An 11,749-nucleotide genomic window follows, 5' to 3' on the forward strand; every position below is an offset into this window, starting at 1 on the left:
TATGTGTATCAATGAATTGATACCTTTGAAAAGTTACTGTTTTAATTCATTTCTTAAGAAAAAAATGGAAACAAAGTCTCTGCAAATAGGGGGAAGGATGAAGGGGGTGAATGGAGGGCAGGGGTATGGGGAAAAAGCAAGAACCAAGACGTATCATGTAAAGGTACAGGATCCCAAGGATAAATGTAACAGTATTGTTTGCTTTAAATGTGCCAATAAACTTAAAGGGAAAAAATTCATTTCTGATAAATCATTAATGGGATGAAACTGATCAGAAGCAAAGTCTAAAGCGAGCTTCAGTATGCTTTGGTCAACAGTGAAGAGTATGGGAAGCTGTCTTAGTTTGTGTAAGTCCTGCTAGAATTTTCCACAAGCCTGAAACGGCCTGATTCTGCTTGCCTCAGAACAGATCCCCAGCAGTAAAGGACACGCGATGACACACAATCGTATATATTTTTAATGCTGTCATGACTCAGTGACTCAATCTAGTTTCGTGGCTCTGGAGACACAGATAGAGCAGGATCTTGGTGCAGATGTATACATTGGGAAGAAATATTCGATTTCAGAAACATTTTCCTATTGCTGGCAAAGTCTTTTATTTACCAGACTTTGAAATGCAATGAGTTATCTCAGCTGCATCAGTCAGTGCTCTCAGCCCCCTAGTGGGATGCTAGAGGAAATCAACGGAGTCCTGCTGGTGAATATAAAAAGGGCCATCGCAGGCACTTTTCTACCCAGTTCTGTAGCCTCCAGTTCTGCTCTAAGAGAGCAGTTCCTGCATCTTTGGATTCCCACATACTGCATTTTTATGACTTGTTCCTGGAATTTCCTCCTCACCGCAGGTATATTTTCTCATTTCTGCAACATAATTTCTTCACTGCAACTTTTGAAACATGATCAATAGAAAATTTTGAAGGGCTATCTCTGTTGATAGACATTTCCAGTTAAAAACATTAACTGTAATGTATTTTCTTTCTTCAAGATTTCAAAGTTTTGCTTAATTTTAATCTTTTCAATCTTCACCGCAAGTCTAGAAATCCTAACAAAAATTCTCTGGAAAATTTTAAACTCTGAGTGGTAAGTGACTTTCTCCTGATCAATGTCTTGCCAGCTCTGACACTGAGAACAGATGTTAAGAAATTCTTCAAACTGTGAATTTTAGATATTTTGGTATTTAGTCTGTCTTAGTTATGTACTTTTTAATAATAAGTGGGTCTATAAAAGCATAGACACAAGGTAGTAAGACAACAGAATCTGTGCATAAGTGGAGGACAGTTTTATTTAAGTCCTACAAGCACAAAAGAGGCTGGTTCATTAGGCCTATTAGGAAAACAGAGAAAGGCCAATATCAGCCCAGGGCTCTAATCACAAATTGTGTAGTGGTTCCTAGGGGGCATTGCTGATAAACACAGCACCTGAGCAGAAAATTGCATCTCATATTGTACAATTTCAAGATGCAAACCGCCACGATGCCAGAGAGAACTAATTCGTCTCTGGTTTCACATTGATTTTTACATTTTTTATTAAAGACAATGCTTTCTTACAGTAATTGGTTCAGTGGCCTCAAACTTTATTAGGGTTATTATGTTCTTAAGTTTTTTGTGGTGTATTTTCACATATTGGAAGCTTTAAAGTGTTGAGAACATGCATCCAGGAAAGATACTGGGAATTTCTATTCAGCACAGATTTTTGAAATTACCGTTTCCCCTGTTTATTATAATATACCTTCTCAAATTACAGAATGGCATATTGATACCTGTGCTCTTTATCTCACAGGTTTTTCCTTTGTAAAGATGAATGAAGCACCCATAACTTTCCCTGCACTAAAGAAGAACTTTGAGGCAAATCACACAAGAAAAAAAGATATTAGAAATGAATGTAGTTCAAAAGTATTGCCAGTCACCAAGAAGGAGATAAAACACCACAAACATTATAAAAAGCACAAAACCACAGCAGGAGATATCACCAGCAAAGGTATAATACTGTAAACATGAAGGGAATGTTTTAAGATTTAGTACTGAATTGTGTTATGCATAGGGAGATGCAAAAATATAAAGTCTTTATTAGCTAGGAAATATACAAGTCATTTAATTTAATGTTATCACAAAGGCCAAGTGGTCAATATTATAAATAATTTAAAAGGTAATTTGGATATTTTAGACACTACAGGATGATGGTGATCACCGATTTAGACTTGACTGAAGAGTACAATTTGGATAAGTATGACAGGTTGGAAATGGATTACCTTGTTATAGAGTTAAGGAAGTCAACATGTGGATGAATTAGTAGACACAACTGCATAGCGGACGGGGATTAGGCAAGTCATTCAGGAACCCAGAGAATGCAAAGTAAATGAGAAGCTGCTCACGTCACCAAGCTTACATTACCATCTTCTATGTCATTATTTCCTGAAAAAAGCAAAGATGATTACACTTCTCTCAAATGTGGACCTCAGACTGGCTATTAACAAAGATGAAGTTAAATTGCAGGTAAAGCTTAATAAGTGAATATGACTCCCAACTTGCAGGTGGTGGCTTTTTCTGGATCTTTAAGCCTGACTGCTGCAGACATGGCTTTTCCAAACGTAGCACTCTGGGAAAGAGATGGCATCTTCCAGGGAGCCTGGCTAGCTTGTGAAGCAGTTTTATTTATTGCTGTCAGAAATAAACCATGGAGGTTTCCTTAGATTATTTTTTCAAAACCATAAACATTTTATTAAGCTTGTTCTACACTGGTAAAGGAAATTCCAAGAAAATGTTGTACTTCTAAAGGAAAAAGATTATAGAATATAATTACATTATGTATTCATTAAGCAAATGCATGTTTATTAAGCAAGGCTTTAAAGTACAGTATACAATTTAGAGCTTACTTACCATACTGTTATCAGTTGTGTACATCTATCTGACTTGTGGTATGTAGATTTTCTTTGCATTTCATTTTCTATTTAAATCATATAACAAAAAATTTCCACATATGGTATGAATTTATGTGCTTGAAATTTAAAACAAATGATTTAGTAGTAACAGAAGTAAGGATAGCAGTTACCTTTTGACACTGGAGTGGGTAGTGGGGATTCTCTGTGTTGCTGGTCTGTAAGGGTGACTCGGGTGGAGAACATTTGTGTTCAAACTGAAAATTCAACCAAAGATGATATGTGTGTATTTCTGAATGTTTACTAGACTTTAAATATTTACTTAGAAAGAAAGAAAGAAAGCAAAATGTACGTTGTGTATTGTAGTTCTAGGAGGTTGTAAGGATTACTGCTGTCAACTATTTTCTTTCTTAGTGAGTGTTTTTGTTTTTGTATTTTCGGGCATCATGTTCTCTTTCAACACTTTTATTACACTGTGTCTCAGGGACATCTGTTCGAATTCTCACTTTTGAAATCAACCTTACTAATTAAGACTATTTGCTTTTAATTAAAAGTGAAGTGAGTTCTGTAAGGTTCAAAAATTCGTATTTTAGCCTAACTCGCTTGTTTTCCACATCACTCTAGAACGGCTTAGAGAAATTCTAGTACAATTTCTGCAGCCACTTTAAAAAAAATGTGCTCCATGTATTCACATAGCTTGCTTTGAAAAGAACTGACCTTTTCCTAGAAAACTTTCCAATTACAAATATAATTTGTCTTCCCTCCTAAGATTATATATCTCACAGAAGGGTTTGCACTCAAATTCCTGCACTTGAATCCCCAAGCATCTACCTTGTGGAGGCTGTTTTTCCTGGTAGGAACTCACAGTTGATATAGGCCCTATGAGAAGGGAGGAAAGAACAGCTTGAATTTTCAAGTTAACAACTTAATTGTCTTAATTTGATCAAAAGTCATGAGAAGTCATAAATATCCAGCTAGTTGGCTGAGCATAGGGAGCCTGGAAGAGCTTTTTTTCTCCAGTTCCATCTTGTTTCATGCTCTGTTCTCCAAAGTCAGGCTTCTTAGAATTCTGCTTTTTTGCCAGAGAGAGAAGAAAGTAAAAAGTAACTGACCTGATAGCAGGAATTCAACCAGTTTAAACCCTGAAGAGATTTTAGTTAAAGACAAAACTGCAATGAAATGAAAGTGAAGGCTTTGATTTGTTCCCTGCACAGGAACCTCATTTATATATTTTTATTTTTTTATTTTTGCGCATTTCTCATCGGGGAGGTAGTACTGTATAAGGGCAGTAGTAAACATTTGAAAAAGAATTCTGGTGGCAAAAACAACAACAACAACAAACCCAAATGGTTTGCCAAGAATGAAATCATTGTCAAATGTCTCTGGGATTCAAGGTGAAGTTTGAGATTCTAGGTGTGAATGAGCTCCAGGCTGCTGAGAACCTTCTAGAACTCAGTTCTGCCATTAACTGATTAGTTAGGCAAACAGTCTATGCAACAAGTGAGCCTTTCACTTCCATTATTTTATTATATAAGTTGAGAATTATCTGCACATGTTCTTAACCTATTTTTCTATTAAGGTCTTTATATTTCTCCCATTGATTGCTTAGCACTGTTTTTATGTTGAGAGTACTAAACCCTGTCCATAAAATGGTCCTGATGCCCTGGTTTGCCGGGCACCCTTCAGGAGGTGTATGTCTTCAGGAAAATCTCACTATTTACTATAAAAAATTGGGTAAAAATATTTTGTATGCTTGTAAAGAGAATCAAGAAAGACCAAGTATTTAATGCATTCTTGACTGTAAAATGTTCTGTAATCATTCTGTTTATTCAGCCTGTCTTCTTGCTCTCACTCTGTCTGCTTTGGTTTCGATTCTCTCTCAGCGGATTCCTCACATCTGCCCTGGCAGCTCATTTCTAGTGTACTTGGTGTCCAGTTCCTTCTCCTGATGGCAGGAACCATCATAGCGGCTGTTTTTACTGCAAGCTGTGAGTAAATATAGTCTTTAAATTGTTTTCTGCTCTGGAGAATTATTTATTTCATAGAATAAGGTAATCAAAGATTATACTGACAATAGTTTTGTCTGAAAAAATTTTCCTTGCTTGGAGATGTGGCCAAAATCTGGAGCATTTGTCTTGCATATACAAAGACTTGGATTCAATTGCTAGGACTACCAAATTTTTAAAAATTTTCTATACAATAGCTAACTTGTTCTTATAGAATATAGCATCTTAGTATTTCATTTTGATACACCAATATGGAGCCAAATATAATATGATATCAATTTTCTTTTAGCATCTCCCAAAGCAACATTTCCTACAATTCAGCAAGAAGGTAGGTAGTGACTTTGTAGCCTGATTTCTTACACTAATATAAGCAGAAAAGGTATCTATTGTTTAAGTTCTACAAACATAGAGGCATTTTATGCAGACTTCTTCAATATGTGCTACAGAGATTATAAGTCATGCTTCCAGATATTAATTAATATGACACATATGTATGTGTAACTAACTGAAGTACGATATCAGAGAAAAGTTCCTTTTAGACATACTTGTTAGACCCCATAAGTTTTAGGGCAATAGAATTGATGTGAAAATTAACTTTGGAAAGGTAGAGTTTATGTTAAAAGGGCAAAATTTTAACAAACAAATTAATCTAATGGTTGTGTAACATGAAGATGTTTAAAGCCTCCCAAGTGTATTAACACACTGGAGGTAAGAAAATTATGGTTCAGCTTTTCAGTTGAATTATACTTCCAGACCTGTACTATGTTTTTTTCCCCCTGTTAAGTTTATTGGTACATTTAAAGCAAAAAAAACCCCCAAAAAAAACAAAACAAAAAAACAAACAAACAAACAAACAAAAAAACAGTCGCATGGATCACTGGGATCTTGCGCCTTTGCATGATATGTGTTGGTTCTTATTTTTTCCCCATTCCCCACCCTCCCTTCACCCCTTCTCCTCCCCTGTTTCCTGCACTGTGTTGCATAACCAGTCTATAAAGTAGCAACAGGTTAAAAAACAAGGAGGTTTGTATTTCCCACTCATAACTTTAATTTAAGTAAATTTTTGTTATCGTTACTATTGCTATAACATCATAAAGTGTACTGTGCGTGGCATGATTTAGACAAGCAACAGACAGAATCAGAGCTGTGAATCTCTTTGTGCAGGGATGGTGCATCTCTGTCTTGGTCCTGGCCATCAGCCGTGTCCCAAGGACTGGGTCTGGTTCAGGTGCAGCTGTTATTACTTCTCTACGGAGAAGCTAGCTTGGAACAACAGTCTGCGTGCCTGCTCGTCTCTCAACGCCAGCCTCGTGAAAATAAACAGAGAGGAGACAGTAAGTTGACACCTGAGTGTCAGAGTGCTGGGTGAGATCTGTGACACTGACTGGAGGAGGCCGAGGAGGGACACTTGCATTTGCCCAAGTTCAGCACTGGACAAACGTCTAACAGATCAAACTAGTTTAACTTTTGTTTCAGTTTCCACATGCAAGATACAGACTAGGTCTGTGCGTTGTGCACAAAAGATAGAAATGTTTGAAATAAAACTGGGGATGCCCTTTGTGAAAAAATGTATAACTAGCAAATTCAGAAAGCAGCAGTTATTATAAGGAATATTTCAGACAGAGAAAAGAGCCTGGTGTGGCCCGGCACCAAGGCGGTATAGTATTTGCGGTCCAGAAGCTGATACCATCATGGGACCAGTTTATCAGGATGTGCAGCACCATGGGAGAAGCAGGTGTGTTGGGGGCCGGCTCTGACCTCCGGAGAGTGCATCAGCATCAGATTCCAGTACCCACTGTGTGAATTCCCCGATACAGGAGATTATTTCAATGATGTGCATAAGAAGAGAGTCACTAGATATAAATTAATCTCCAAGAAATCTATGAGGTGCGCCAGGGATTTAACTCAGTGGTGCCACCGCCTGCCACGCAAGCGCAAGGTCCCGAGTTCAATCCCCGCTACCAAAAACAAAACAAAACAAAAAAATAAAAGAAATTTATGAGGGATTATTCTTTCAAACGCTTCCTCCTTTCTCCCCCTAACTGGCACTAGCTTCTTATGAGGATTTATCTTCTGTATCTCCCGCTAACTCAAGACTTTTGTGTTTTTCCTGACATCCCCAGCATCTAAAATATCCCTGCACCATAGAACATACTGGTGACTTTGTGTACTGATGGAATCCAAGTACACACATAACTTTGAATTATTTAAATGTACTTTCATGCAGTTGTTAAAAACATAATAAAGAATATTTTACATGTACGTGTACTTTCTTACTTTCAGAATTTCTTCTCCTTGAAGTCTTTCTTCTGGACTGGAATTTACTATAAGAAAATTGAAAATCAATGGTATTGGGAAAATAACTCAGTTCTACCCCAGGATACATAAGTATCTCCCTGAGATATTTACTGCATTTGCTCACAGAAACACGAATAAACAGTACCTAGGACATAGTTTCAAGGACGATTGGGGAGCTTGGGAAAGAGACAGTAATTTTAATCCAGTCCCATATACAGAAATGTGGATTGTAGAAGGTGATCACATTACTTAATTTCTCCATCTGCTCTCTCCTGAGACTTGTTTACAAACCACATGAGTTTTCTTTGTTTTGTTTTGTTTTTTGGTACTGAGGATTGAACTCGGGTCCTTGCGCTTGCGAGGCAGGCAGCAGAACCACTGAGCTAAATCCCCGGCCCCTCACATGAGTTTTCTAACACTGCCATAATAAATGACAACAGGCTGAGTGGTGCAAACAAAAAAATTTTTTTTTATAGTTGTGAGAGTTAGAAGTCTAAGGACAAGAGGTCAGCAAGATGGTGTCTCCCTCTGTTCTTGGCAGGCACACTCTGACCATATTTCATCTTCGTCTGCCTAGGACCCTAGCCATATTGGATTGATCTCATCCTAATGACCTCATTTTAATGCATTACTTTTATTTTATTTATTTATATGTGGTACCAGGGATCGAACTCAGGATCTTGAGCTTGCAAGGAAGGAGGTGGCACTACTGAGCTAAATCCCCAGCCCTAACTCATTACTTTTAAAAAGACTATATCTCCAAATACTTTCTGAGGTACTGAAGGTAAAGATTTGAGCACATAAATTTTTAGGCGACACACTTCAATCTATAATACTCTTCCCTCTGGCTCCTCAAACTCCATAGTTTTCACATGAAAAGATATTCACATCATCCCAGTAGCTCCAGTTTTAGCCCATTCATCATCCCGTAAGCCCCCAGTCTCACTGAACTCTCTTCTAAATCAGATGTGGGTAAACTTGAATTCTAACTCATCCTGCGACCAAATTCTCCAGCTGAGTCTGTGAAGCCAACTAGGTCATTTGCTTCCAAGACAGGAGATGGGAAAAACATGGAACATACATCCCCACTCCAAGAGCAAGACTCAGAAAGAACATAGGCACTGATAAGTCCTGAAACTTACTGGGCCAAGGGCACTGGTTCTGAAGTCAGCAGGATAATCCTCTTCACGTCAGTGTGCCACCCTCTGAGCCCACTGGGGCAGAGTCCTCACATCCTGCTCCTGTGGTGGCCTGTTCTGCTGCCTGAGGACATGGTCTTGCCCTCTGGAACTCAGGTCCCATTATCTGGAATCAACAAAGAGCCCCCCCGCCGCATTTGGGTAGTGGTTGGCAGTGGCAGCCCCAACACCCTCAGAACTCCCTCTCAGGTCATTTTCCTGAAGGGTAACACATCCTGGTAGCTGTATGATGTCTCCCTTGATTTGTCCTATGGAATACCAGATATCCGACAGCATTATCTACTTTATCTTATCCTGACTCGGTCTCTTTCAGTCCAATCTGGTAATTATTTCTGCTGGTATTAAATTCTCCCAAGCCTCAATGTTCTTTCAAGCAATTTACAAAGGTTTCAGCTACAAAATGGAAGGTTCTGGCCAAGGATTTAGCTCAGTAGTTCTGCCACCTGCTTTGCAAGCGTAAGGTTCCGAGTTCGATCCTTCGTACCAAAATGGAAAGTGTTCTATACAAGTTTTCCTGTGCAATTGCCTCTCTGTTCCTGGCCTCTGCTGAGATGGGTGATGGGATCTGGGAATCACAGTCAGAATCTCTTCAGTAACACTTTTCTAGCCATGCCCTTGCTGTTCCTTTCAGACATGCTTCCTCGTTTTATCATATGGATAGTTTGAGATCTCAAATTTTTACTTTTGGGTCCACTTGTACAACAGTCCCTTTTTAAATTTATCTTTCTGGTGAAAAATTTGATATACCAAGAAGGAGAAACCAGCATAGGACACATTGAGCCTAGATCTCACCTCAGCTAAATGTTCAAGTTTCTCACTTTCGAATTTTACTTCCCATAAAATACTAAAATCAACCGAATTCCTTGCCTCTTGATTACCATCATTGCCTTTCCTCCTGTGTCAGATAACGCACAGTACTTCTCATTTCCGTCATAGGACTTCCCAGATGCATATAGATTTCTATATGTCCACCAATATTTTCCTAAGGGAGATCTTTGTTTTTTTCCTAATGGGTGGGCCTTTCAAAAACTCTTACAACCTCTCATTATCTATTCCCCAAACCATTTGCAGATTTTTAGGAACTCTAGGTTCCATACTCCTCATTCCAAAACCTATTCATACTCAAGGGTTTCTTTCTATCACAAGTACACAAAACAGGCGACTTAAACAACATAAACTTATTTCAGAAGAGTACTGCAGGCTAGAAATCCAGCATCAAGGCTTTGTGAGGTTTGTTTCTCTTCTGAGGCCTCTCTTTGCCTTCTCTTCTTCTTGTGTTTTCCCACGGTTGTCCCTCTGTACCTGTCTGTGAATGTCCAAACTTTCTCTCGCAGGTATCAGCTACATATAAGATTGCCTTATTGCAATCACCTCATTTTGAATCACCTCTTAAAAGACCTTATCCATAAATACAGTCATATTTTGAGGCAGTGGACATTAAACTCTAACTTTACTTTTTTGGAGCTCACATGGCCTCTGCAACACAAGCCATGGTGTAAAGTCTGTCAATAACCACATTATTCTCTGAGTTCTAACTTCTAGTTTTGGGTGTATGACGAGGTCCTCCTGGTTTTTCCCATTATTCTCATTATGAACCGAGAGACGGTGGAGCCTAACCATATTTTGACCCCACTAGATAATTTTGACTAGGACTGTTATTCACAGGGGTTTTGTTTGTTGCTTCATTTTATTTTGTTTTGCAGAGCCAAAGATCTATCCCTGGACAGCACACATTGGAGGCAAGTGCTATACACTGTGCTGTATTCTACCCTACTCACAGATTTTTATTTTTCTTACTCATTTTTAGTATGTCTCTTTCCCTTTATCACCATGATGACTGACATGGTTTCCTTTTAGACTCTGTTTTTAGTTGAAATTTTAATGACTATCTAAGTAAGATTCTATTACCTACCACTAACTTTTCAATTTAATAACACTTTACCTATCTGTGTCATCAAGTGATAGAAATTAGTGAAATTATATTGTCACCTAAATGTTATATTTTTCAAACTGCCTATATAAAATGAAAGTTATCGATTGTCTTTGGGATTTGACAACTATTAGATTTTTTTGTTTTGTTTTTCGTTTTATGTTTCTAGGGCTGAAATATAAGCTTGTTTATCTTACAGATCAAGGGAACTATATATGGTTGAACATTGCAAAACTCCTCAGAACTACATTTGTAAGAATCATTTTATTTATCCTACGAATTCACAAGAGTGAAGAAAAAATTTTTCTCACCCTATGTCTTGGTCACTTTCTTGTTTTATGACTAAAATAATGTAAGATTTATACTTTCAGCTTAATGAAATCTTATAAAATCAACAGTGTTCTTAAGTCTATTAAAATTTTGTGGTGAAGATATTGTTTGATTTAAATAAATTTTCATGAGAAAGATGTCACAGTGTTTAAGAAAACACATTTAGAAATTTTTGGAGACTTTACAATAAATGATTTCCGAATGAAACAATGAGATAAAGCCAATGAGGAAATTAGACCATTGGCTGTTAAAGAGCCCGTGCTATGAAAGTTTACACTATCGTCACCGCCTCTCAAACATTTTTCATATGTGGTCTACGGTATTATCAAGACATATTGTTAAGCAACAACACAGAGATATTATATGGAAGAAACCCCCATAAAAATAGAACAGCTTCCTAAGTTTGGAAGCTAGTGTTCAGCTCGATTCCCATACAAACACCCAAATTCTCCTGCAATCTGGTTATCGTGAGACAACTAACTAGAGACGTGGGGGCAAGTCAGGCTGAAACAACAAGGCTTTCATTTAAAAACTCAGTTGCCAGATTTTCATTTTAAAAAATTGTCTCTTTCATAGTATCTTTAAAAGGCCAGAAACAAAACATGCTTATTTTGATTCAACAATTTCAAAAGCTTGAGAGTTCCTAACATCATAATGATTCTAAACAGAGATTTGATTTTCCTTGGTCCTCTCGACTGCTGTAAGCACCTCACTCCTGTACCTGTTGTCCTCTCTCTGAGTCCTTCACGCAGCCGGGAACTCAGGCTGTGGAGGGAACAGTGATCCGTAGAATCAGCCTCTGTAGCGAGAATAAAGGGCCATCATACTGTGGTTTTCTGAAAGCTCCTGAATTTAGTCAAGCCTATGGTCTGGTTCCCCTTACTACCTCCCTCCGGCAGAAAACTCGGACTGACTGACTTGTTCAGGGAAACACCGCTCCTTGGACATTTGTCATGCTGCGTGCAAATAAGGGGACTCTGAGCCTACAAGTGAGTGGGGCAACCCAGCAGCCCAACCCCACAAGCTAGTTGCGGGCAGCAATGAATGCAAGTGCAGAGGAGGAAACAAAGCCTTTAGCGTGGACACAGCACAGAAATGGACCACATACCACTGA

General features: G+C 38.2%; 1 protein-coding gene across 1 annotated transcript; it reads left to right on the plus strand.

Moving 5' to 3' along the window:
* The first annotated feature begins 619 nt into the window (after positions 1 to 619).
* Positions 620 to 7,266, plus strand: LOC104875866 (killer cell lectin-like receptor subfamily E member 1). The gene is made up of 6 exons (XM_019210557.1): positions 620 to 842; positions 1,741 to 1,974; positions 4,756 to 4,860; positions 5,168 to 5,206; positions 6,043 to 6,212; positions 7,162 to 7,266. The coding sequence occupies exons 1-6, from the start codon at positions 620 to 622 to the stop codon at positions 7,264 to 7,266; spliced, it is 876 nt and encodes a 291-aa protein (XP_019066102.1).
* Positions 7,267 to 11,749: the final 4,483 nt, after the last annotated feature.

Source organism: Fukomys damarensis, unplaced genomic scaffold (assembly GCF_012274545.1).
Source record: "Fukomys damarensis isolate Sample0158 unplaced genomic scaffold, DMR_v1.0_HiC HiC_scaffold_19, whole genome shotgun sequence".
NCBI lineage: Eukaryota > Metazoa > Chordata > Mammalia > Rodentia > Bathyergidae > Fukomys > Fukomys damarensis.